A 24768-nucleotide genomic window follows, 5' to 3' on the forward strand; every position below is an offset into this window, starting at 1 on the left:
GACACTACTGTCAGGGTGTGGTGTGTGCCTGTGTGGGCTTATTCTCTCCTTTATAACACATTTTCTTTTTTCATTTTTCTTTTTTCTTATCTATTTTGATTTACATTTTGGGACATACTATAACCTTTGTTTGGTTGATTTATAACCACGATCCAGCTCAAAGTCCAATACCTATATGATTTGCTAAAAAGAATGTTTAAGAGTAAAGTTGTGTGAATGATATGAGCCTAATCTTTGGAAACAAGTGATTGTTATCAAAGTCCCATATTTAGCTTATCAAAGCACCTTAAAGAAAATGTATTTAGTAGACCTATGAAGCTTTTTTTTTTTTGGCAAACGATATGTATTATAGCAAATGAACACAACAAAGCTCTGTTTCATGGAACAGAGTATGTAAGTCTGATGAAGTTTCAGAACGAGAAAAAAAAAGACAGTCTCAAGACCGTTTAACTTTTCTTTTTTTTTTGACAATGATTGATTTACTTAAGAGTTAACGAACTCCTATAACTGATAAACCAAACTTGACGGCATTTCACTAGAACTTAACGGAGAAGATGAAAACCATGTTTTACTGATAACTAATTCTTGCCAAGCAATTATCAGTTGGTCTGGTATGAGGCAGATACATCACTGGACATTCGGGGTTGCTCCGTTTCACCCTGCCAATATGAATCTCAATGAATATGTCAACATAACACAGAAATATTTTGATTTAAAGATTCAAACTTTGTAAGTCTTACTGATATTTGAGGAGGAAATGATGAAGAAAAATTGAAATCTCGAGCTTAGCCAGATCATTTCCCGGGCATAGATGGCTTCCAGCACCAAAAGGAAGGAACGCACCAGCTTTTGGTACGAAACCATTCTGAAAATTTTCTCCAAACATTCAAAATGAATTCAGATTTCTATGGTTCGAACAATGTAAGATGATATAACACTTAACTTACATCCCATCTAGCAGGATCAAATTTTCTTGGATCTGGAAAGACTTCAGGGTCGATGTGGACATCCCTAAACCATGTCAAAACCTTCCAACCTTTTGGGATCAAATAGCCTGCAAGATTTATCAAATCATGCTAAATATTTAGGTGCACTTTAAGAAGGTGTTTTGTATTTCATATAAGTCATGTGTTTACATGTATACTAACCATTCATTTCAACGTCAGTCTTTGCCTCTCGAAAAGCAGTGAGTGAGAATGTTATGACTCGAAGTGTCTCATCGACAACCTAGTGAAGAAACACCTCTTTCAAAATCACCAAAAACAAATCGCATACAAAATCTCTGTTGCGCTATACTCATAGGTGACCAGAATCTAACCTGCGATAAGAATTCCATTTTCCGGGTTTCTTTTAGAGATAGACCTTTTTGACCTTCAGGCCTACTTTTCAGGATCATTTCTTGTTCAGCCTATTGTACCATCATATGCAAAACACAAGAAAGTATAAGATGATGATAAGGAAATGAAATCGTTTTTTTCTCTCCACTTACCTTTGCTCTTTGTAGAACCTCAGGGTGTTCTTGTAGAAAAACGGTAGCCCACATAATGGTGTGGCCAGAGGATTCATGACCGGCATTAAGATACATCAGAAGAACATCGATAATCTCTTCGTCATCCAAAGTTTTTCCATCTTCATCTTTAACATTAAGAAGATTGTCTAACATATCTTTCTTATTTGATAAAATGTTCTGCTTCCTTTGATTTCTGCGCTCAGTCACTATGGACTGAAAGGCAGCTACAAGTGTTTTCCTCGCCTGCAAAATAAATAATAATGATCTTCAAAATCTTCCAAAAGAAAGAATATTGAATTTAGTAAAAAAGGGTGGTTTAATTTAGACCTTGAGTGCTCTATGATAAGCAAATCCAGGAATATTGACTGCCATTGCTCGAACCCCATAGTTAAGAGCTGTATATTCTCGTTCCAATGCATCCATTACATTCTCACTCTCAGAGCTGAGAAAGATGTACATGATGATCCTAAAGGTGAGCTTACGCAGATGAGTCAAGAACTCGAACTCTCCCATTTTGGTCCACTTGTCCAGAACAGTAATAACGTTTTCTTCAATGTACGGTATATAAGTAGAGAGGGCTTCATGGCCATTGACTGGAGCAGCAGTCAAACGCCTGAGACGCTTGTGTTCCTCGAAAGAGATACCAACGAATGACTTCCTTCCAATGAGTTCCATTGTAGATGTTGGCCAACCTGGCTTGAACGCATCATCGTCTGTCAGCACACGCCGGCAAGTGTCTGATGTTGTTACTATTATACTTGGGTTCCCGAACATGTGTGCTTTATATATACCTTTAGGTCCATACCTTCACATCATTGACAACAAAATTAAGTCCCAAAATCAAAATCAAGGTATAACATGGATCACTACAAGAATTTTGCGACCTAGGGACTAGAAGTGGAGCTTGAACGAAATAAAAGTGATGAAAACAAAGCCAATGCATAACATAGATCCCTCCACTACAAGAAAACTGGGAGATAGAGATTACGAGTGACTAAAGGTCTTTACCTTTTGATTAAAGTGCGAGTGAAGGAGTCAGGGTCAGAAGTCTTGAAAGCTCTGAGAAAAGACAACATGTTGCCAATGAAAGGCCAACCCAAATCACCTGGTGGCAGATAGTGCCTGTTCTCCCCAAGGCTGGACTCATAGAGCCACACATTCACCTTCCTGACCAACCAATTCAGACCAAAACATCCCAACACCATCAGAGGAAACCATACTGGGATCCAACTCGTTGTCTCCGCCATAGACTTTTCACTTAGTTAAACTTGCCAACTTTTGTTTGTCCCTTTTTTTCTTTTCTCATAAATGGATATTTATATCCTCATCTTCATGTAGATACGTGTATTACATTACTCAATACCTGGAAAGTCTACAAGTAAAACTGGTAAAATATCTTTTAATCTGGAAAAAATCTTGTCCATGCAATTCCTGGTAGTAATATTATATCTTATTTTTGTTTCTAAAGAACAAGAGAGAATCTTAGCGGGATAGAATTTATTTATGAAAGAGATTTCTAACCAAAACGAGTGTTCCTATCTAATTTGTGGTGGGAAGATACAAAGGGACACACGGCTAGCTCCTAAGGATTAACCGAAATTACTTCCATTTTGGGTTCTCTATATGGCAAATGCCTCTCTGTATATTCTTCTTCAAGAAAATAAGTTAATTCACCAAAACCAGTACTATCATCTCTACATGTGTCGAGCATGAGTATACTAATTCATCGATAAGATCCCGTTGATACTAAAACTAAGTAGCAAATGTAGATCCAAATGCAAAACAGTGAACACATTCGTTAAACAACAGAGAAACAAAACACTCCAAGAAGATTAATTAGTCTAAAATTAATACTAAACTTTTTCTTATCAATTTCTCTTCTTTTTTTTTGTCCACATTCTTCTTCAAGTTGTTTAATTTTGATCAGTTAAAGCTTAATTACAACTAAAAAATCCGTTGATTCGACCTCTCTGAACGTAATTTTCAATACGTAGATCAACAAGTGAATTTCACTAAGTTTGATCCTGGAAATTTCGATTAGGGTGTACGACTACTTCACACTCGGATTCAGACACCAACAACAACAAAAAATCAAAACTTTGGTAGACACACATGGAGAGGAATCGATAAAGTAAAAGAGAACCAGACCTTAATTAAGATAAAGCAATGAGAGAGAAGAGACCACTTGACCCTCAGATTCTGCGAATGGCTCAATAAACTGGTTCCAGTACTCGTCGGAGTTACCATCTTCGGCATCACCAAGTTCTCTCACAAGGGTTTCGACTTTCGAGTAAGAAGCAGCTTTCGGGCCTCAGACGACCGAAACCCAAACCAATAGAACCAAAGTGTCTGTTTTGACATGTGACCAAGACCAACAAATAAAAGTCTCTAACTTTATCCTACTTTCCCAAGTTTTATACTTTTCAAAGTAATTTTAGAGACATTGTTAAGTTTTACAGTTTACTGCGCCTAATGATTTCCAGAGAGGTTATTACACAGTATCCGATTTCTGTCTATGCAATAGTTTTATGGATCCAAAAGAATCAGGGCATAGTGTTTTGTATTTGATGTAAAAATCCACAAGTTGCTTCATTTTCAAGCCACCCAAAACGAACAAAGCAGCAGGGGTGTTCACTGTAGTGTTCAGTTTCCTTATACCAAAATGGAAACGCCACAATCACAATACGCAATTGCGATTCTTGCCAGAGGTTTTCACACTTATCTCTAATCCTTCCTGCCTCTTCTATTCTATGTACCTATGAATACAAAAGTGGATATCTCTTGGAATTGTATATCTGGACGACCTTCCTCTGATCTTTGAGCTGTTTTTGGGGGCTGAGCAAAACCGTTATGTTTTTACCATTCCTCTGTTTATATGTCAAAACGTGGCACTCCAAAGAGCCTTTTCACCTTCACCGCAACGTCTATGAACCTCTTTGATGCGATCTGCGGATCTGCAGATTCCGCTGCAGCTCCAGTCGAATGATGCTACACAGATGTTTCCAGCTTGTGCTTTCCATTCGCAATCTGCAAATACCAAAACTGAATCTTTTAACATATTTTCAGTATGTTTCAGGTTGAAAGATTTGATGTTATTGTCAAACTTAAATCATTTAGGTTCTTGGTAAGACTTTGTATCAGTAGAGATTTTGATAGGGACGAGTCATCTCTTTAGATAGGTTAAGGTCTCTTCATTTTTAAGCCTTTTGCTTTAAAGCAGATATTATTGTAGTTAGGTCCCCAACACCAAAGATGTTGACGTTTTTTCTGTCTAAGTAATCAAAATATGTACATTGATTTTTGAAGCATCTTAAAAGGTATCACAGCAAGCAGGAGATGAAAAGAGCTTAAGACTTACCAGGAGGAGTTCCGCAGCATAATCTTCTATCATCAATGTGTTTAACATCAATCCCGATAAACCAAGCTCCTAGCGAAACATCTTCGTTCGCATACTTGTGAAGAACATGCCTGAAACATTTAACATGTATAAGAACGAAGAGTTACATGAGTTAACAAATGAGCTATGATACAATGTAATCTCATCTTCATCTTACTGATTGATTGATATATAAGAAGCCAAGTCCCTTGAAATGGCGTATAACTGTCCAGTAGCATGACGGAAGTATTTGTTCCCATTTTCACCAAACTTCCAGTACTCTGGCTCATGGTACCTCACCCCTCTGCTCCATAAAACAAAGATGACTTAACAAGAATACAAAATTGATATGAAGGAGGAAACTGGAAGATGCTTTACTTTTGAGAGAGGACAGGGCCAGATTTCATGCAACCAATATAGACCCGTGGTTTTTTCCGGTGTCTAACAAGAGTTTCCCCAAGAGTTGCTGCAGACATTTCAGTGAAACATTGAACCCATTAGTATTGCCAGTATAAGGTATGCAAAATGACATAAAGAAAACCAATTCAATTCGTTGATTTTAGAACTTACCTATATTGACATGAACATCATCATCTACTTTGACATAGAAATCTGCATCCCACATCGAAAATGCTGTAGAAAAGTAAGTTTTCGTCTTGCCTGACAACTCTAGGTACCCTTCAACATGGTCCTATAAAAAACAAGTGAGTAATGAGAATGAAGATAAGAGCTAGCCTTAGACTTGTTAAACAGTGAACTATATTCAGAACTATACCAGTCTCAAGAAATCTCCATGCTTCCTGTCCTCAGCTTCTATAGCTCGATCTAGAATTCCCCCGGTCGTGGCACTATAGAACAATGACACACATCATCAGTATACAGAGAACCAAAATGAAACTCACATCAGAAACTAAAGAAAACAAAACTTCACCTGTGACCAATGACAAACCGGATGATAATCCCCTTCTCCTCTTCTAGTCTCTTCCTTTTTTCACCTGAAAACAACAACATTTCAATCAGATACAACCATCAAGGAACATAGTTGATCAAAGATAAAAGTGTAATAAAAACCTTGAGGCATCCAAGTTGCTCGAATAGAATCTCTTCTCTTTCTGCTACTAAAAGCTGTATTAATCCCAACGACCATCAAAAACCGTCTCTGTTCCTGAGGTTGCTTCTTCCCCATATCATCTGATAAAGGAGCACCGTTTTGTAAAGATTCCTGAACTGACCTTGCTGCAGCTAACTCCATCTCTAAGCTTGAAATGGTCTTATCCAATGTCCTGCAGGTAACAACACAAAACAAATTATTAAACATCAAAACTTCTATGTTATATTTGAAATGACACAGCAAAAGATTGAAACTTTACTGTAATGCAATATGTGTATTGGCTACTTCTCCAAACAAAGCCTGAGGATCTCTTTTGACTTCTTTCTGGTAAAGCTAATGGAGAAACCAATCAGATTGGATTATATAAAACACAAGTTTCATAAATCAAATAATGAAACCAGTTAAGAAGAATCCATGTTGACTCACAGCTTTTGGATTGCAGCCTTCAGAGACCAGCTTCAATCTCTCAGCTTCGGTTACAGATGGATGAGACATGCCTTTAGATTCCGGAATATTCCACATCCTGCAACAACAACAACAAGAACAAAATCATGTCTTTGAAATCTCAAAGATAGTGAATTAGTAGGCAAAGCCATCAAATTTAAGTTTTGTTAATTATGTCTATTAAAAGAGTAATTAAATCTGTTGATTACACACACACAAAAAAACACAATTAGAAACTCAGGAAACAGAGTAACGAGAAGAAGACGAAAGAAAGAAAGAATCAATTTTTAAAAAATTTCGGTAATTTACCGATTGGTGAAGAACATTCCGACGCAGAAGCTTCCTAAGCAGAGTAATATCGTCCATTTTCTCGATACGAAGCTTCTAGAAGAATACTCTCCTTTGATCTTCGCAGACATTTTCCTCACAAGATGTAAAGAAAAATAAAGATCCTCAGAAGAACTCTCAATACAGTAGCTATCTCAAGCAGATTAGCTCTATCATCGGAGAACCAAACTCTATAAATCAGCTCGAAGAAACCCAGAAATAGACCCAACAACAAAGAAGAACAGCTGAAATCTCCACAACTTTCCAAATCAAAATCTGAGATTTCACAGATCGAAAGAAAATTGAATAAGCTCTCTGTGTTAGTCTCTTTGATTTTCGCAGGAAAACAAAAAAATTGGAGAGAGAAACGACTTTACAGAGAAGAAAGACGAAATCAGAACGACTTCTTAACCGTCTCTCTAGTTCCTATTTAATAAACTGACCAATATTTTGAGATATTTACCAAAATGTCCCTCTTATCAAATACTACTATGTATTAACCTTTTTTTTTTGTCATATAGTATTTCACCAAATATAATTTACCTAGTTACCACCATCTCTTTATTTGTGACCGTTACCGATTAATAATGCTAGTAAATTAAACATAACTATGATAAAAACAAAACGCATTATGTCACTAAAAACAAAACAAAATTCGCTTTATATTTGGAGTTTTTTTTTACTTACTATATCACCATTACAAACAAAATGAAGCATGGCATCACGGTTTTTGGTCTCTATAATAGATTAAAAAAAAAAAAAAATCTAGGTCTCTATAATAGATTAGATAAAACTTGTTGATATAAAACAACATATCAGATGAAATTAATTTATCTTCCAGCTTGTGATATGTAAATAGCCTAGCTATATATATATATACGTTAATAGGTATGTCACATACGGTATGTCTATTGCTATGCGTAGGGATTTTGAGATATTGAAATTAGAGGCACTTTAATTGGTTGACTCTGACTTTTAGCTTATAGAGCTGGTCCTCGCCACATGGTCATAATAGGTGGTGAGTTAAATTGGTTGGTAAATAGTAATTGAAAATTCAATCGTTGAAATATAAATAAGGGTATACATTCATTTTCACGTGCACTTTACGAACCAACACCGTTAGTTTTATGATCTTTCATGTATAGTGTAACCCATCAATAATGCTTCATCACATTCGTTTAGATTTAGTTTAACGCAACTATTTTATGTTTTGATGGCCATCGTTTATGGCTTCACGTCCATTTTTCGACCCATTGACTCCACTTTTGTATGTCTATCGTGTTATTCCAACAAAAGAAATCGATTATTTATGCAAAACTATCACTTTATTTTTGTTTTGTGTTTTTGTCTTTAGTCACAACTAGGATGTTTTACGTCAAACACGTTTAAATTTCAAATGATCACTTAAAAAATAAATAAATGCATTTTAATTCATTAGACATTCTGCGACTGTACATACTAACGATCATGTGATGCTTTCTGTTTTGCATCACAAGGCTCACTGCAAAATCAGTATCCCAAAATATAATGACTATAGTGGGTCTCACCTCACGAGCTTCTTCCACGTGTCATCATTAACGTTTTACAATCCATTGATGTATGTTTGAGAGTTTTGTGTAACTTCTGTCCATAATGATGCCACATGCATGACTTTGGCCATCGATTTGTTCTTGAGTTTTAATAATCCCCCTTTGACATATATATAATATGTTCTGTCCCTAGGTTTAGTTTTGGGGGTTTCTGCATCTTAATTTTAATGGATAGTTTTATTTTTTCCGACAATACTGGTCATTGTTAATTTATTTGGTTTAAAAAAAAAAAAAAAGTGTAAAGATGCTCTCTGTGTTTAACCAATTTACGTTAGATTATATAAAAGTCAGTTTATCGGTTGATGCCACTACAAATTTTCAATTCCCTATGTCGTAGAATTATTATGAAAATCAATTCAAAAGACATCTTTTCACTCCTAGGGAACACATATATATGTTGTAACTGAAACGCACATATCTATTTTTATTAAATATACTATATAATACTGAATTTTGTATATGTTTAGGTGGACTCTAATTCTTTTTCTCAACCAGGTTTCTGAACTCAATCGTGAGGAAAAATATATATTCAAGTTTTTGTTTCCTTCACGTAATATTCCATCGATGGCTGTGCTCATGGCATGTGAGCAATCAAAAGGTCGGTGCTGTTTTGAATAACAAACAGAGAGACTGCAATGAATTGATTGGATCAATGTTATCCACTTCTATTTTATGTTAATAAGCTTCAGATCTATCATTGATTTTTTTTTATTCATTGCATACGGAAAACTATTTTATGGTCTTATAAATTGAGAATGGGGGTGATGGTCAAGTATAACGTGTATGGTGTGTCATTATTAGCTGTTAATCAAACCACATGGTTTATTTCAAACATGTTTGTCTATATATACACACATATATTTCAGATTTTTATGTTATAGATATGTTGCACTTGCACATTATTTCCTCTCAAAAGCAATGCCTAAAAAAGCTATAATTTTTTAATAGGTGGTAGATCAATGTGTAACAAATTATATGGCAGTAATTTTAGCAATTTTTTTTTAAAGATAGTTTTCATTTTTTTGCAAAAAGAAAAAAAAAATGGAGTCAATTTTGTTTTTTAAAAAGAAGAAGATGCAATTTTCATGTCTCTTACGTTAGCCAACCGATTGATATAATGATTTTTGGTGTACCAAAGAGGAAGCCACAAGACTTAAATTTTCCATAACCATCAAAGTGAAGTAGACACATGCTTTAATATACTTGTACATTATTATACACACAGATGTATGGCCACCAATAATTTAGAGAAATGAGAGAGTGTCATTTAATTTAAGTATTCACCGTTGGCAACCGATGGACATTGAAGCTCTCCATATAATCATAATGAAAGGTACGGGTCGTGTTACCTGAGTTTTACCTTTTTAGTTCAATCACTAACCCAAATCTTCCGACCGGTCGGTTATGTTTGGTTTAATTTGGTATATTGGAGAATCAATGAATTGGTAGTGTGAGAGAGGAGAGGATGGTAGAAGTTAGGTGCTTTGCTTGAAAGAGGAGACTGTCACTTTACCTAATTCAATGTCTAAGTTTGGTCAGTCGATCTCTTCTTCAAGCAAAACCCCTTTAAAGCTGACATCCCAATTTCCATCCATCCATCTGTTTCTTGTTGCTAACTCCTTTCTCAGACCTTTTCTTTTTTAATAATTGTCTTTTTCCTATCAAATTTACACATACTATGTAGATAAATACCAGAAGGAAAAACAAAAGTAACAAATCGGGTCAAACTTATCAAAATTGGATGCCGAATGAATTTTAACATTGGAACTAGAATCTTCCCAAGAAAAAAGTGTTTAGTCAAATCTCATGATTGAAACATGATTAAGGAAACTTCTACGTTCATCTTACTTAAAGTTTTTTTTTTTTTTTTGTGTGTGTGTGTCACGTATTCAAGTTGTATTTAAGTAAAACTTAAAACTAGCAAATCTTAACTTTTAAATTAAGTTCATACCGCTAGTGTGTGTCATTAGCATAATGCGTTACCAAAGTTCTATCTCAGACTATGTTTTAAGGGTGATGATTGATTTAGATATGATATTAAAAGATTCGTTTCGCATCATTAGTGCTTTTCTTTTGTCAAATGCTGTTCACAAAATTCAAACGTAATGTAGATGGAAACGACATACGCTATGTCGGCTGCGTTCGACATTAGCAGTTCACAAGACTATATTACCTCTCATGTGTTTATACATTATATATATTTATATACTACAGTACATATTTAAACAAATGCATAAGAAAAAGGGTATAATTGATACTTTTATATCGAAAACGAAATGTCATGGTAGTAACAAGTGAAACCCACCGAGCTTCAATGGCCTCTATTATTCATGCATTTGCCATAATAACCCTACACCACCCAATTCAAATTGTCTTTATTGCCCCAAATCCCTAAATTGGATTTGTGGTTCTTGATGTTATTAATTCTTTGATGCCCATTAACTTTTTAGACAATTTTAATATTATATTTTGATTGATCTTATTCTTGGACCCCATTTTATTGAGAGTAACTTTTGAGCTTTGATGTTAACGTAATGCAAATTCTTGTCGTTTGTATGATTTGCAGAAATCATCTCATTAAACCTTTTGCCGACTAGAATCATGTGGAGAATGGGCTTACTGTGTCCCTTTTTATGAGACTCATGGAGAATGAGCTAACTGTGGCCCATTTTATGTGACTCCCGTGTAGAATGGGCTTACAGTGGCCCATTTTATGAGATTAGCTTCATTTAACCTTCAAATATTTCTAACCTCAAGGACAAAGCAAAGCAAGATTTTCGAAGATTCTGAGTCGGATGGTCTCAGCTGAACTGTCATTGAAAATTTTGTTTCTCAGTAGTAGCAAAAAGATTATCTTTTAATCAGAAGAATAATATATGATAGAGCTCTTTCTCTCTGTTTCAAGCCAATGTGTTAAGGAAAGATCTTCTACAATTTCAATAACTGAGACTTGTGATCAATGCCATTGAAGATGTAAGTCCCCAACATCGGAACAAACTGCTTTGTGACAAGCTGCAAACAAAGATAGAAAGAGACAACTACATATTCAATTACCTCGTTAAGCATGTCCAGAAGCTAGCGACTTCCCCATAAGACTAACTGAATTTGAAACAATGAGAAAGAAATATGAATCGAACCTTGATGACTTCTTGAGATGCGATTCCTCCAACAAAGGCAGAAACCACATGAATCTCTGAGGCACCAAAGCGACACATCTCATGGATAAGGTCATCTGGGAGTACTGAGCCGTTACAGCCCAAGTCGGTAAGAAGACTCAAGGCAGTAGTTTTTAATCGAGAAATGTCCTCATCCATTCCTCTACCAAAATGTATTGCATGTTAATAGCCAAACAAGGACCCATTGTTCAAAAATAAAGATTAAGCTTAGTGCCATAATGAATTTCTTACCCATCAAACTGCCCAGGAAACTTGTTATAGTTGGCAGCAAATCTGTCCGCAGCTCTAAGAAGAATATAAAATCCCATTGCACCACTGCGACAGTAACAATATTTAAGTATAAGAGCTAAACATGCAAGCCTAGAAAAATTTTGAACTAAATCCAGAATCTATTTTTTCTGCTGTGTAAGCCTAAGATGAACTAAAAAGTTTGGTTAGCTCAGGTCAACTAAATGAATAGCTTATACAGTAAATTATGCAGTTTTGAAAAAATGCTCCTGCAATATTCAATCACAACATCTTATGGCATGTATGAGACAGACAAAAGAGTGAACATTTTGTAGAAAGGTCATCTTTCAAATCATCTGATGTTTTTGTACTCATATGAAAAGGGAAAATTCGCACCTGTAATCCTCGTCCGCTAAATACTTTTGAATTTCAGTTACAGAAGGATTTCTGAACTCGTCCTCTACCATACGATATCTGCACAACTACAAAGGACGGATTATGGTTTATGCTTTACTCAAATCATATGTTTCTGATAATGCTCCGAAGAAAAAGTAAACAAGCAATAGGTAAAACGTTGACATTAGAAAACAAATTAAACATGTTAGGAAGTTTAGTATACTCACTTTAAGTTTCCTTGCATTCTTGCAGAAGCTCTTGATTGTTGGTTTTGGGATGCTGCTCGGATCTCGACCGATTTTCTTTAAAATGTTTTTAACTCGTTCCTCAATGACAAGAAAATCAGCCTCGGCTTTGGCTAAATAGATTTTCTGCAAATTGATATAGTGTCTGCAAAGAGAAACCATACAGCTACATAACCAATGTGAAAAATAGACTGAGGGTGAATTTCAGTGCCATAGAGGCAAGTGCACTAACTCTGTTGAAGAGGTCATATCTGGTATAGAACCTTCAAGGGGTGCCTCTCCACCACCTTCATTTAAAACAAACTCCTGCAGGTGGTTATGTACGATTATGATTTCAATCAAAATGAGTTGCAGTTTGCACTTCCTAAATGAACATAAAATTATGAGTTCTGGCAGAGCAGGTTTCAAGTTTCAAACCTTCAGAGCCGCTACCATCACCCAAAAAGCTGAGGAGTTTGAATTCACTTCAGCACAACTATCATTAATTAATTTTTGAACCTCTGAGCCTGGAAGAGAAAACAGGTTTGGTTCAACATGAAGAATACTGTGATTTGACCCGTGACAGAGCTTTCTGTTAGTTTAGCTCCAATATCAACAATCGCTACACCTATTAACTCAACCATGGAAACAGTAAACATTCTAAGTCAAGTTTCTACCTAGACCAAACAAGATATCTACTTACTGATTCCTCGAGGAGCAAAAACTTTGAAAGCGGCTTCAATGGCTTCTTTGTAGTTATCTTCATCCGTAGATACCATCTTGGACTTAACCAAATCCTAAGAATTCAAGGATATAGATAATTAAAACAAGAAAGCAAGCTCGCTAATAAATTTTATAAGTTACAAAAAAGAACTAAACCTTAAACTCTTTTTTCTCTTCCCTGGTTGAGGGAAGATTACCACTATGGGATTGAGCCCACTCCTCAGCCATCTTTACAAGAATGACGACGTAAGGTATGTGCTTATGTGCAGCGGCCGGCTCTGATACATTCAGATCAATGGTCTCCACAAAACTGCCGTTCATTAAATAATTAAGAATATCAGTAAGTACTCAGTCGTCCATCCACAACCATAATGTTAAAGGATGCCAGAACAACATAAAGTGAGAGGATATGAGAGCAGTGGACCTCTTGAGTTCAGGCCATGGATTATTCAGGCGGAGGTCGTCAAGAAAATGATCAGGTTTTGAGTCAATTATGGGGTGCTCCTGATAAAAAAGAAAAGAAGAGAGCTTAGCATATATTCTCATTGGCCAATATCCTAACCACGGCATACCACAAAGTAATCTAAACTTTATCACAAATTGGGTCTAGACAGGTGGTATTAATTACCTTTACAGAGATGCGAACAAACCCAGCAAGGCCATAAGAGCGAACCAAAACCAACTTAACGTTTGCATCTCGACAGATTCTATCAAGTTTCAACATTGAATCTTCCACCAGCTGCAACCAATCAATGTCGAAAAGGGGATGAAATAACGAACTTAAATAACAATAACACAGGAAAAAGAAGCCTAATAAAGCAATATCCCGTGAAGAGGACGAGGAAAAGTACATATGAGAAACTAACTAAAGAACATTGAATAGAAGGTATCATGATCCATGGTGAGTGACTGTGTAAGCAAAGATTAGAACTTTGAAAAATTGTAACACACAAATCATTAGAGAAGATTACAAATAGAAAAACAATGGTACCTGAGTGGCTATAACGAGAGTGAACTGAGAGAAGAAAGATGGGTTAGTAGTAATCAACGTGTCTGGATTCTCCTCAATAAACTTGGCGTTAACAGAATCATTAAGCTCTTGGAGAAACGCACAAACAGATTTGGCTTTTGATTGGCCAACACTCTTCGCATCGACTTCACATGAAAAAAAAAAATCATCATAACGCAAGCAAGTCCCCCAAAACCCCCAGAAGAAACACAATCAAAAAGTTTCAAAATTAGTCAGTACCCATGAAATTGTTCCCAAGGTCACCAAATTGAACCTTAGATCCATCAACAACGGTGATGCTACCAACACCACCAAGTACGAGATTCTTCAAAGCCTCGGAACCAGTAGGGCCACAATTGAGTAAACAGATACTCGCTTCTTCCAAGGCCGCTTGACCTACCTCCCCCCAAATCCTAATCAGTCAACCCAACGATTACTACTTCATCAATTTTCCTCCCGACAAGAGTAGTTCGAAGTAGAGTTTAAGGAAAAAGAGTATGTATACCTGAGCTGACGATCGTACTTGGTTTTAGGTTCTACCATTGTTGGCTCTTCTTCAACATGTCTCCTGGATCTTTTTACTGCTTGCATCTTCGCAGCTCAAGCGAGAGACGATTTTTGCCTCCGGTGAACTGATAAACAAAAAGACTTTTCTTCAATCAGGGTTTTTGTTTATTTCCGAATATTTTATTGTTTTTAGGAAATTTATCGTTTGAAAAAAGTTATCTACCAAATTAAAAAATCGATATTAATATCTTACTGATTTTTTATATATATAAGCAAATAAGAAAATTTTGTAAATATTTTTTTTAAAAAAAAATTGTGAAAAAGAAGAAGATATAAGCAAATAAGAATAATCACCATGATATTGTTTTTTGTTTTATTTCCGACTATTATTATTCTTATAGGAAATTTTCGTTTTTTAAAAAGTTATCTACCAAATTAAGAATACAGATATTAATATCTTACTGTTACGATTTTTTAGATATAAGAAAATAAGAAAATTTGTAATTAAAAAAAAGAAGAATAGATTAAAAAATTGTTTTAAAAAGTTTATCTACCATGATTTTTGTCCGATTTGGATTGGTTTGGTTCAATAAGGAAACATAACAATAGAATCACACCGATGAGGCACTTTGTGCCCAAGTTCTTGTTCAATCAAAGCACTAAAGAAATTTTTGTCAGAGCATCAAAAACAATTAATGGGTTCCTTTAAAAACTTACTCAAGAATCCCAACACAAACATCTTCATTTCTAAACAAATTTGAGCAAATACACATAAACATTGAAAGGAAGAGATAAGTAAGTAGATAATAATGAAAAATGAAGATCATTTCTTCTTTCCAGCTTTTCCTTCCTTCCTCCGAACTATCTCATCGGAATACTTGACTCCTTTCCCCTTGTATGGCTCTGGTGGCCTCCACTTCCTAACCGTTGCAGCAAACTGCCCGATTTCGCTCTTGTCGTATCCACTCACAGTGATTCTTGTGTTCTCTTCCACTTTCACTTTCAGACTATCCGGTATCTGCATCTTCACCGGGTGTGAAAACCCGAGATTTAGCACCAGCTCCTTTCCGTCTACTGTTGCACGATAACCAACACCCACAAGTATAAGCTTTTTCTCAAATCCCTTTGATACTCCCACAACCATGTTATCGGTAAGCGTCCTAAAAGTCACACAGAAGTTAAAAAAAAAGATTAGAGAACAAACGATCTTTTAACCTCAAAAAAGTTAAGGACTTCATTGGATGACAAGAAAAGATGAGAAGTTTGTAACCTGAAAAGGCCGTGCATTTGGTTGGCTCTTCTAGTTTCGACGGTTTTTTTGACCCTTAAGAAACCGGATTCTTCCTTTGTAAGCTCAACTTCGCGTGGGTAAGTTAAAGCCAGCTCTCCTAATGGACCCTTCACTTTCAAGTCTTGACCTTCCAATGCAATGGTTACATTGGAAGGTACAGCGATCGGTTGCTTTCCTATCCTTGATTCTTTGCACTCAATGGTCTTACTGGAGTAACCCACTTGAGCAAAAGGTGTGCTTGAGACCTTGAACACATTTCTATCTCCCAAAAATGCTGACCTAAAACAAAGGGGAAGTTATCTATCTATCTTCAGATAAAACATGTCAAGAAAGTAAAACTCTACCAGATATATATCTAAACCAATACACAGAAACTGTTATTGGAACAAAGATAACGTTAGATTAAGGAAGAGAAACATTCTTGTAGAACTTTCAGTTTCCATGGCTAAAAACCCCTCTAGAATCCTGCTTTTTACACAGTGAGTTCCGCATAACACATTCAAATTCCCAAAATAAAAATCCACAATTTCAAGAGTCCATAACCAATTCAACATTGCCATCGATTTAAAAAGATAAAAATAACCCATTCAAAGAGATTCCTTATACTTGGGAGGCTCATGAACACAGTTTATAGAGATTTTTGAGTAGAAAATGCCAAGTAAAGAAAACGAAACCCTAGCGGAATGAAGAAGCTCTATGGTTTGTAGTATATGAAAAGTACCTGGGTTGAAAAGATGAGACGAGTGAGGAAGCCATTGATAAGATTTGATGATGGAGCTCTAAGCTCTGCTCCAGAAGGAGGATGAAGAGAAGAAGAAGAGCGTTTTATCCAGAAAAGACTTATCCATCGTCAGCTTCTGTAATCCCCTCTTTCAAATCATTACTTTCACGGCCCATTAGCTCACTATTTTCGGCCCATTACTTTTAACCATCCTTCTGTGGGACAATTCATTATTTGTGTAACCCATTTATCTATATTGATCATGGCCTATTATCTCACTGTTTCTAGGCCCATTATTATAATAACTGTTCACAAAATTTACCCAATGAACGTGGAGTTTGGATTAGATTAATGAAGTCAATAGATTATTAGTAGATGCGTTTGGATCAAAATTGTGCATCTTTCCCGATTAAGTATGTTTTCAAGTCGAATCTTTTAAAGGCATGGATTTTAAACTACTCTTAACAGACAAATTTAAAAATGAAATGGGCCCTTACCCTCAGAAAAATCCAAACAACAAATTGAGAAGATTCAAAGAAAAAAAAGATGAACTGTATATTTATTTTCCTGGTTCACATTTCATTTGGTCAAGATATTCTTGTTCTAAATAAATAAAAAGTTCGATACCGACAAGATATTTGTGGATTCAGTGGCATATTTTATTTTGTGTTAACAATTAACAAATGAAAATTTCAATAAGGAACTATGTAATAACAAATGCAGCTCTTATAAGTTTTTTTTAATAACATTCCTTAATGAACACTCTAAAGACAAAAAATAGTCGACCATGTGTTTCATGCACCTTTTATCATATGAAATCAATAGTACAATTACTTTACTATTTATGTCTGAAAATATCTTTTTCTTTTCTTTTTTTTTTGTGTGAAATTGATTTGACAACCGTTGAGGAGACTTATTCTTTGACGAAGGCGGCCTTGGAGCAATTAGGTCGTCACTCCTCACATTCACATTTTCAATTATTATTTTGCCTCATGTCATACGTAGTTACCCTAATTACCATTTAACTATATCCGTTGTAACCAAAAAGAAAAATGCATCAACTACCTTAATAAATGATAGTTACCAATAAGAGCCAACGTAAAAATTTGATTTATCGAATAGTATGAGGACACAAGTAAAGCATCGATCATACTACCCCACACCTTGGCCTACGTCTTCACTGACCACTCCAGAAATAGCACTCCAAAACAAAATTTACAAAATTTCATAAAATACCAAAAAAATAAGTAATGATAAGGAAGAAAATAGGGAAAAAAAAGGAGAGAGAATATTATGAATTATTCTTTGCTTGAGCTCAGAAACAGTTCTTCTTCTGCTTCTTCGACTTCTTTTCTCTGTCTTTCTTCTTTATGCTTAGTGCTAAATCACTCGTTTACTTGTGAAGATTATGGATCTCTGATTAAAGTTTGTTTCTCGTATTTATTCCAAGGTTGCTTCTTCTTTTTCTCAATTGGATCTTTTAATTTTTGTTTTTCTTTATGTTCTTACATATATAATCTTTAGTTATTTGTTCATTGAATTATTTATTACACTTTTTGCTTCTTTCTCTGCGAACCATCTTTAAGACGGCCCTCTTACACTTCATTATTTTCAGTTCTTACTTGCACATGTAAAGCACCAGTTTCTAGAATCAAAGGGCCTCATATAAATACATTATTTTATACACTATAAATAAATATACAGACACAAAAATCTGTATACACCAATCTCTCTACAGAATCTAACTCCCGATTTCTTGGTTGGTTTTGCCTTCTTTCACCAGATTTCTGGACCATCTTTTTTGTCTTTTGTTATAATCTCAATTTTGATTCAGGTTGGGCATTGTTTATTTCGCAGGTGTTACTCCAAATAAATCAAATGGTTATATGAGACCAGGACAAAGAAAAACTAGTGCTTTTGCTGGAAATTGTGATAAAGATGGGATTTTTGGTGATGATAAGAGAAGTTTCCATGGCGAAAGCAATCAGAGTTGTGTTGTTATGTGTTTCTGTCTTGTGGGTTGTTCCAAAGGAATGTGCTTGTAGAAGTAATTTCTCTAGAAACTCGTCTTCTTCTTCTTCTTCTTCTTTGCGGCCATTAAGACAGAGGCCAAGCTCTGTGAATGTTGGAGCTCTGTTTACTTATGATTCTTTTATCGGAAGAGCGGCTAAACCCGCGGTTAAAGCAGCTATGGATGATGTTAATGCTGACCAAAGTGTTCTTAAGGGCATCAAGCTTAATATCATCTTTCAAGACTCAAATTGCAGTGGATTTATCGGCACCATGGGAGGTATATATACTGCTTCTCCTTCTTCTTCTCTCTTACTACTGTGGCCAACTTTTTAACTCAGAACTAGTTTGTGAAAATGCCCCCAAAGAATGAGTGATGATTATGTTTCATCTTATGGTGTAGCTTTGCAGCTGATGGAAAACAAAGTGGTTGCAGCCATTGGTCCACAATCTTCAGGGATTGCTCACATGATCTCCTATGTAGCTAATGAGCTTCATGTACCTCTCTTGTCATTTGGAGCAACGGATCCGACTCTCTCCTCTCTGCAATTTCCTTATTTCCTCCGCACCACGCAGAATGATTACTTCCAAATGCATGCGATCGCAGATTTTCTATCATATTCCGGATGGAGACAAGTCATTGCGATATTCGTTGATGATGAGTGTGGCAGGAACGGGATATCTGTCCTTGGCGATGTATTAGCCAAGAAACGCTCGAGGATCTCTTACAAGGCTGCAATTACTCCTGGTGCAGATTCTAGCTCCATCAGAGACTTGTTGGTTTCTGTTAATCTGATGGAATCTCGGGTTTTTGTTGTCCATGTGAATCCTGACTCTGGTTTAAACGTTTTTTCTGTGGCTAAATCTCTTGGAATGATGGCAAGTGGTTATGTTTGGATCGCAACAGACTGGCTTCCTACAGCTATGGATTCCATGGAGCACGTGGATTCAGACACGATGGATCTCTTGCAAGGAGTGGTTGCTTTTCGCCACTACACAATCGAGAGTAGTGTCAAAAGACAGTTTATGGCGAGATGGAAGAATCTTAGACCAAATGATGGCTTTAACTCTTATGCGATGTATGCTTATGATTCTGTTTGGTTAGTTGCTCGTGCCCTCGATGTTTTCTTCAGAGAAAACAATAACATAACTTTCTCCAACGATCCAAATCTGCACAAAACAAATGGTAGCACTATTCAGCTATCAGCACTAAGTGTTTTCAATGAAGGAGAGAAGTTTATGAAGATCATTCTTGGGATGAATCATACTGGTGTGACGGGTCCAATCCAGTTTGATTCAGATAGAAACCGGGTTAATCCGGCTTATGAAGTTCTAAACTTAGAAGGTACAGCTCCACGCACAGTCGGGTACTGGTCAAATCATTCGGGTCTCTCTGTGGTCCATCCAGAGACCTTGTACTCTAGGCCTCCAAACACATCTACAGCAAACCAGCGTCTTAAAGGAATCATATATCCAGGAGAAGTAACTAAGCCTCCTCGTGGTTGGGTGTTTCCTAATAATGGAAAACCGCTCAGAATCGGGGTGCCTAACCGTGTGAGCTATACAGATTACGTTTCTAAGGATAAAAACCCGCCTGGCGTTAGAGGCTACTGCATTGATGTCTTTGAAGCCGCTATTGAATTGCTTCCATATCCTGTTCCACGTACTTATATACTATATGGAGACGGGAAGAGAAATCCTTCTTATGATAACCTCGTCAATGAAGTTGTTGCGGATGTGAGTAGCTACATTACTCAATCAAGTTCACAACTTTCAGAAGATGCTAACCTGTCTTTTCTCATGTTTCCTCTTCAGAATTTTGATGTAGCTGTAGGAGATATCACAATCGTCACAAACAGAACAAGATATGTAGATTTCACACAACCGTTTATAGAATCAGGGCTTGTGGTGGTGGCTCCGGTTAAGGAGGCCAAGTCTAGTCCTTGGTCATTCCTGAAACCATTCACTATAGAGATGTGGGCTGTCACTGGAGGCTTCTTTCTCTTTGTGGGAGCCATGGTCTGGATTCTCGAACACCGCTTCAACCAAGAATTCCGTGGCCCTCCTAGGCGTCAACTCATTACCATCTTCTGGTTAGTTTCCCAGTTCTTAACACTAGAGCCCGAGTTTACCTTTTAAACCTTATTTTCCTTCTCCTCTTCACTGTTACAGGTTTAGCTTCTCAACAATGTTCTTCTCTCATAGTAAGTACGCTATAATTCGAGTAACCTGGTAGATTTTCACACCAGGGCTTACAGAATGTTGGAGGGAAGTAAAGTGTTTTTACTTTATAACTTTTGAATCTTTCAGGGGAGAACACGGTGAGTTCACTGGGGAGGTTTGTGCTGATCATTTGGTTATTCGTGGTTCTGATCATCAACTCGAGCTACACGGCCAGTCTCACTTCGATCCTAACCATTCGACAGCTGACATCTCGGATTGAAGGAATAGATAGCTTGGTAACGAGCAATGAACCAATTGGAGTTCAAGACGGTACCTTTGCTCGGAACTATCTAATCAACGAGCTTAACATACTACCTTCAAGGATTGTTCCTCTGAAAGACGAAGAACAGTACCTTTCTGCTCTGCAACGCGGTCCCAACGCTGGCGGTGTGGCAGCCATTGTAGATGAGCTTCCTTACATCGAAGTTCTTTTGACAAATAGCAACTGCAAATTCCGTACAGTAGGGCAAGAGTTCACACGCACAGGCTGGGGTTTCGTATGTAAAATCGGTTTTGAGAAACTTACCTTCAAATATATTATCTTTGCTCCTTCTCTACAACTTTTCTTAGAATCTTGAAACCGATGTTGCAGGCATTCCAGAGAGATTCCCCTTTAGCTGTAGACATGTCAACGGCTATCTTGCAACTATCTGAAGAAGGCGAGCTCGAGAAAATCCATAGGAAATGGCTTAACTACAAGCATGAATGCTCGATGCAGATCTCAAACAGTGAGGACTCTCAGCTTTCACTAAAGAGTTTCTGGGGACTCTTCCTTATCTGTGGCATCACTTGCTTCATGGCACTCACTGTCTTCTTCTGGAGGGTTTTCTGGCAATACCAGAGGTTGCTACCAGAAAGTGCGGACGAGGAAAGGGCAGGCGAAGTGTCTGAGCCATCTCGATCAGGGAGAGGTTCACGAGCACCGAGTTTCAAGGAATTGATAAAAGTTGTGGATAAGAGGGAAGCAGAGATCAAGGAGATACTTAAGCAGAAGAGTAGCAAGAAACTCAAAAGTACCCAAAGTGCAGCTGGGACTTCACAATCACAACATGGCGAAATTACTTAATCAGATAAGAGTTTAAATGACTATTAACATACTTAGAGGGTAAATAAACTTGTCAGAAGATTTTGTAATAGGAAAGTTCAAGGAACCACAAAGCAAAGCTAAATTGTAAATCTTTTTTCTGAGTCGTAATGAAAAAAGCATCTTCATCAGAGTTCACATTCAGAGAGAAGCTTGCAAGTGAACAGATTAAGCAATAGATAAAACTGAAATGAAACTCCGAGTATCAATTTTATTAAGAGAAAATAAGATGTTGTTGACACATATTGAAGGTAAACTTAAAATCACAGTGATGGCGCTTACACGCTCAGCTAAAAAGTATGCAGGAATAAAAAAGGGAGTGAATATCACTTTACTCAAGCTTTGCTTCTTCAAGTTTAACTTCTCTCTTTGGAGGTTCCAGGTCGAGGTATTTGAATGGCTCTGTTGGCTCCTCTCTGAAATAAAAAGGTGAATGGTTCAGCCTCCAGATCTAGTATGAATAATAAACCAAACAACAAGAAAGCAGAAAAGGCTAAACGTCTGTCTATTGTTAAATAAAAAAGACGAGAAACTGGTTTAGCGGGAACAATAGCTGGTGGACAAAGAATTAAGAACCATTCATTCAGTGGCAATGGAACAAGCAGCAAAGATTCTGCAGCTTAGTATCAAACAACACTTGATGGTATGATAAAGTATGAAATTGCACATACCCTGGCTTAGAGCGCATACATCGGTAGAAGAGTTTGAAAGGTCCTGGAACTGTCTTGAATGGGTTTCCCTCGAATAACGCCTGAAAAAGTTACTAAAATACTATGATATGAATAGATCAAGAGGATACTTTTCAAACAATCATGGCCCAAACCAAGCAATTTTAGTTCTTCCATTGAAACAAAGTCAATAAGCTGATACACGCTTCAACAAACAAAATTGAAGAATAGATTCATAAAAGCCAATGAATTTAGGTATTAATCGTTCATGATCAAATGCCATTAACCATCATCCTCCCCACATTATGAAAAGTAACAGAACCCTCGAAAAACCCTAAATTGATTTCACTGAATCTCTGCTGTTATCTAAGAGAGATCTCTCCAAAGGTTTATCAGAAGGAAAAAAAATGGAACTTTTTAAATTGAAACAAGGAAGGAAATGGTGAGAACCTGGATAACGTCTTCAACACGATCGTTGCAGCGGTGAGCTTTGGGCTCACGGTGACCTTCCGGTAAACCCCATGGACTCTCTCTCCTCGGCACTGGTCTCGTCTCGCTCATCTTTCTCTTGCTCCTGGTGAAATCTCAAACGCAGTTGAAAAATTGAAATCACACCTTAACTTAACCACTTGATTGAACCGGCGTATTCTTTCCGGTTTGTTATTTCGGTTTGAATAAACCAATAATTTGATCTTCTTCTTCTTCTAGGTTTTTCCAGTCAACGACTCTCAGAACTCAGATTTGAAGCAAAACATCAATCGGAGAAGGAAGAAAGAAAAGATGGGAGCTTTAGGGAAGCTAATCGACGTAGCTCTCTTCGTATACTTTGTTTCAATGGCGATAATTGCGCCGCTCATCGACGGGCAAACCTCACTTCCTTCAGGAATATATCCAGCGTTTCTCACCGATCTGAAAAGCAAGTACATTGCCGATTTTGGAGATTACTTGCTCATGGAGAAGCCGCATTTCCTAGTTGGACTCGTTTGGCATGAGCTTCTGTTCTTATGGCCGCTCTCCATTGCTAACGTCTACGCCATTCTTGCCGGAAAGTCGTGGTTTGGTACCACCTGCTTGTTGTATGGAGCTTCCCTCGTCACTTCCATGGTACAGTGGTTTCTATTTTGTCTCTACATTTACTGAATTATTGGTCTGAACTTGGGAGACTTTGTTTAGTGTTGATCTTAGGAGATTATCTGCAAGCTGATTATGTTCAAGTTTATAACTTTGTCCTGCAAGCATCATTAGAGCTAATGTTGGTTAACGGTTTGCTGAAAATAAGTTAAAGTTCTCAACTTTGCTTAGCGTTCTCCTTTTCAATGTGAATTATATATCTGTCACTGTTTCTTGGCGGAATGGTGTTATTTTCTTATCTGCAGTGACTTATTAGTTAAAGTTCTTAACTTTTCTATATATTCTCAATGTTATTTGTAGATTATTAGTGTTTCTTGGTGGAAATATATATCTTTCCCTGCAATGAAAAACCTTGAAGTGCAATATGCTGGTCTGCGTTCTTGTGGACCTATGGTTTATGCATTGGCTATATTCTGCTTGACTATGTGCCTATTTGTTTTTTGCTTCTCATCTTCTTACCTTTTTCTTCCTGTAAATGTTTAGGCTGCAATCCTAGGAGATATGATAGGTTCAGGGAAGGCATCTGATCGATTGCTAATGATGTATGTGCCTTTCATGGGTTTTGGGATTCTGGCTGTTCTTCGTGGCTTAGTTTATCGATCCACCAAAAACACTGGATCTTCTGGCAAGAGATCCACTATCATGCCCAGAAGAAAGCTGGCCTGAGATTCAAAAAAAAAAAAAAGCAGTTGATTTTTCTCTCTGGAAGACTTACTCATCCTTTTTCTGTATATGCCTAGAAAGAGGTGTTTATTTTTCCTTGTGAAAACTTTATTGCTTTCTGATTTATGTGGAATTCTTGTTTGTTGACTCAGCAACAATGAAATGTTTACTTGGTTGATATAAAATTCATTCTTGACACTACTGCCTGTGCTCTTCCAGTTCCGCGCCACTGGACTAGGGTCTTAACTTGGTCCTCTTTGAGTCTTGTTTGAATTGGTTCGGTGTAATTAAACCAGCAATTAGTTATAAAAATTAGAAAGAGAGAAATAGCTCGGGTCTGTTGGTTCGGTTAAGTAA

At 36.8% G+C, this 24768-nt stretch overlaps 7 protein-coding genes and 3 long non-coding RNA genes across 20 annotated transcripts; 4 read left to right on the forward strand and 6 right to left on the reverse strand.

Moving 5' to 3' along the window:
• Positions 1-306: 306 nt before the first annotated feature.
• CYP88A3 (cytochrome P450, family 88, subfamily A, polypeptide 3) lies at positions 307-3934 on the reverse strand. 2 transcript variants are annotated; one of them, NM_100394.4, is made up of 9 exons: positions 3659-3934; positions 2519-2882; positions 1838-2315; positions 1490-1753; positions 1319-1408; positions 1149-1227; positions 948-1054; positions 741-865; positions 307-659 (listed from the first exon to the last, which is right to left on the reverse strand). In NM_100394.4, exons 2-9 carry the CDS (start codon positions 2755-2757, stop codon positions 569-571), a joined length of 1473 nt encoding a protein of 490 aa, NP_172008.1. In that variant the 5' UTR covers positions 2758-2882; positions 3659-3934; the 3' UTR covers positions 307-568. The 2 variants fall into 2 exon arrangements, with proteins under 2 accessions (NP_172008.1, NP_001320198.1); NM_001331521.1 differs by having other exon boundaries at positions 2519-2873; positions 3659-3876.
• Positions 3903-7177, reverse strand: AT1G05170 (Galactosyltransferase family protein). Of its 2 annotated transcripts, NM_001083993.2 has the most exons (11): positions 6751-7177; positions 6424-6520; positions 6257-6330; positions 5958-6169; positions 5818-5881; positions 5662-5734; positions 5457-5577; positions 5265-5352; positions 5065-5190; positions 4869-4978; positions 3903-4537 (listed from the first exon to the last, which is right to left on the reverse strand). In NM_001083993.2, exons 1-11 carry the CDS (start codon positions 6858-6860, stop codon positions 4389-4391), a joined length of 1224 nt encoding a protein of 407 aa, NP_001077462.1. In that variant the 5' UTR covers positions 6861-7177; the 3' UTR covers positions 3903-4388. The 2 variants fall into 2 exon arrangements, with proteins under 2 accessions (NP_001077462.1, NP_001318925.1); NM_001331522.1 differs by having other exon boundaries at positions 4040-4978.
• A 2486-nt stretch (positions 7178-9663) lies between these two features.
• AT1G04337 lies at positions 9664-10031 on the forward strand. Its single transcript, NR_138696.1, has one exon. It is a non-coding gene; the product is annotated as an other RNA (long non-coding RNA).
• A 1011-nt stretch (positions 10032-11042) lies between these two features.
• Positions 11043-14882, reverse strand: AXR1 (NAD(P)-binding Rossmann-fold superfamily protein). Of its 3 annotated transcripts, NM_202032.2 has the most exons (15): positions 14619-14753; positions 14354-14526; positions 14218-14259; positions 14096-14119; positions 13733-13843; positions 13529-13608; positions 13261-13414; positions 13085-13178; positions 12820-12908; positions 12635-12708; positions 12385-12547; positions 12158-12243; positions 11765-11848; positions 11495-11675; positions 11043-11369 (listed from the first exon to the last, which is right to left on the reverse strand). In NM_202032.2, exons 2-15 carry the CDS (start codon positions 14396-14398, stop codon positions 11286-11288), a joined length of 1311 nt encoding a protein of 436 aa, NP_973761.1. In that variant the 5' UTR covers positions 14399-14526; positions 14619-14753; the 3' UTR covers positions 11043-11285. The 3 variants fall into 3 exon arrangements, with proteins under 3 accessions (NP_973761.1, NP_172010.1, NP_001030970.1); NM_100396.4 differs by having other exon boundaries at positions 14096-14259; positions 14619-14882; NM_001035893.1 differs by having other exon boundaries at positions 11043-11675.
• A 297-nt stretch (positions 14883-15179) lies between these two features.
• On the reverse strand, positions 15180-16782 carry emb2394 (Ribosomal protein L6 family). Its single transcript, NM_100397.3, has 3 exons — positions 16633-16782; positions 15891-16190; positions 15180-15780 (listed from the first exon to the last, which is right to left on the reverse strand). The coding sequence occupies exons 1-3, from the start codon at positions 16665-16667 to the stop codon at positions 15444-15446; spliced, it is 672 nt and encodes a 223-aa protein (NP_172011.1). The 5' UTR covers positions 16668-16782; the 3' UTR covers positions 15180-15443.
• Positions 16783-17869: 1087 nt separating this feature from the next.
• GLR3.4 (glutamate receptor 3.4) lies at positions 17870-22081 on the forward strand (the record flags this gene model as incomplete). 7 transcript variants are annotated; one of them, NM_001035894.1, is made up of 7 exons in its annotated part: positions 17889-18082; positions 18490-18922; positions 19046-20379; positions 20458-20735; positions 20815-20846; positions 20953-21362; positions 21458-22081. In NM_001035894.1, the coding sequence occupies exons 2-7, from the start codon at positions 18571-18573 to the stop codon at positions 21929-21931; spliced, it is 2880 nt and encodes a 959-aa protein (NP_001030971.1). In that variant the 5' UTR covers positions 17889-18082; positions 18490-18570. The 7 variants fall into 7 exon arrangements, with proteins under 7 accessions (NP_001320827.1, NP_001320829.1, NP_001030971.1 ...); NM_100398.3 differs by lacking the exon at positions 17889-18082 and adding an exon at positions 18115-18391; NM_001331526.1 differs by lacking the exon at positions 17889-18082 and adding an exon at positions 18115-18391 and having other exon boundaries at positions 18467-18922; positions 21458-21931.
• Positions 21575-21944, reverse strand: AT1G04343. Its single transcript, NR_138697.1, has one exon. It is a non-coding gene; the product is annotated as an other RNA (long non-coding RNA).
• AT1G05205 (hexokinase-1 protein) lies at positions 22032-23270 on the reverse strand. The gene is made up of 3 exons (NM_100399.3): positions 23068-23270; positions 22621-22700; positions 22032-22365 (listed from the first exon to the last, which is right to left on the reverse strand). Exons 1-3 carry the CDS (start codon positions 23176-23178, stop codon positions 22281-22283), a joined length of 276 nt encoding a protein of 91 aa, NP_563730.1. The 5' UTR covers positions 23179-23270; the 3' UTR covers positions 22032-22280.
• On the forward strand, positions 22680-23090 carry AT1G04347. Its single transcript, NR_138698.1, has one exon. It is a non-coding gene; the product is annotated as an other RNA (long non-coding RNA).
• Positions 23271-23332: 62 nt separating the features above from the next.
• AT1G05210 (Transmembrane protein 97, Putative) lies at positions 23333-24612 on the forward strand. The gene is made up of 2 exons (NM_100400.4): positions 23333-23721; positions 24232-24612. The coding sequence occupies exons 1-2, from the start codon at positions 23398-23400 to the stop codon at positions 24412-24414; spliced, it is 507 nt and encodes a 168-aa protein (NP_563731.1). The 5' UTR covers positions 23333-23397; the 3' UTR covers positions 24415-24612.
• The last annotated feature ends 156 nt before the right edge of the window (positions 24613-24768 follow it).

This window comes from Arabidopsis thaliana, assembly GCF_000001735.4.
Source record: "Arabidopsis thaliana chromosome 1 sequence".
Taxonomy (NCBI): Eukaryota; Viridiplantae; Streptophyta; class Magnoliopsida; order Brassicales; family Brassicaceae; genus Arabidopsis; species Arabidopsis thaliana.

Coding starts and splice junctions, on each gene's coding strand:
- emb2394 (NM_100397.3), bottom strand. CDS start 16,667: ATGGCTTCCTCACTCGTCTCATCTTTTCAACCCAG. Junction 16,191..16,632: donor GTCTCATCTTTTCAACCCAG/GTACTTTTCATA, acceptor CCTTTGTTTTAG/GTCAGCATTTTTGGGAGATA. Junction 15,781..15,890: donor CAAATGCACGGCCTTTTCAG/GTTACAAACTTC, acceptor TGTGACTTTTAG/GACGCTTACCGATAACATGG.
- AT1G05170 (NM_001083993.2), bottom strand. CDS start 6,860: ATGTCTGCGAAGATCAAAGGAGAGTATTCTTCTAGAAGCTTCGTATCG. Junction 6,521..6,750: donor GGAATGTTCTTCACCAATCG/GTAAATTACCGA, acceptor TTGTTGTTGCAG/GATGTGGAATATTCCGGAAT. Junction 6,170..6,256: donor AATACACATATTGCATTACA/GTAAAGTTTCAA, acceptor TGTTACCTGCAG/GACATTGGATAAGACCATTT.
- CYP88A3 (NM_100394.4), bottom strand. CDS start 2,757: ATGGCGGAGACAACGAGTTGGATCCCAGTATGGTTTCCTCTGATGGTG. Junction 866..947: donor TTGATCCTGCTAGATGGGAT/GTAAGTTAAGTG, acceptor GAAAATTTTCAG/AATGGTTTCGTACCAAAAGC. Junction 660..740: donor CATTTCCTCCTCAAATATCA/GTAAGACTTACA, acceptor TCATATTGGCAG/GGTGAAACGGAGCAACCCCG.
- AT1G05210 (NM_100400.4), top strand. CDS start 23,398: ATGGGAGCTTTAGGGAAGCTAATCGACGTAGCTCTCTTCGTATACTTT. Junction 23,722..24,231: donor CTTCCCTCGTCACTTCCATG/GTACAGTGGTTT, acceptor GTAAATGTTTAG/GCTGCAATCCTAGGAGATAT.
- AXR1 (NM_100396.4), bottom strand. CDS start 14,704: ATGCAAGCAGTAAAAAGATCCAGGAGACATGTTGAAGAAGAGCCAACA. Junction 13,609..13,732: donor TTGTTCGCATCTCTGTAAAG/GTAATTAATACC, acceptor CTTTTTTATCAG/GAGCACCCCATAATTGACTC. Junction 12,909..13,084: donor TTTTGCTCCTCGAGGAATCA/GTAAGTAGATAT, acceptor TTTCTCTTCCAG/GCTCAGAGGTTCAAAAATTA.
- AT1G05205 (NM_100399.3), bottom strand. CDS start 23,178: ATGAGCGAGACGAGACCAGTGCCGAGGAGAGAGAGTCCATGGGGTTTA. Junction 22,701..23,067: donor GTGTTGAAGACGTTATCCAG/GTTCTCACCATT, acceptor TAACTTTTTCAG/GCGTTATTCGAGGGAAACCC. Junction 22,366..22,620: donor TGTATGCGCTCTAAGCCAGG/GTATGTGCAATT, acceptor TTTTTATTTCAG/AGAGGAGCCAACAGAGCCAT.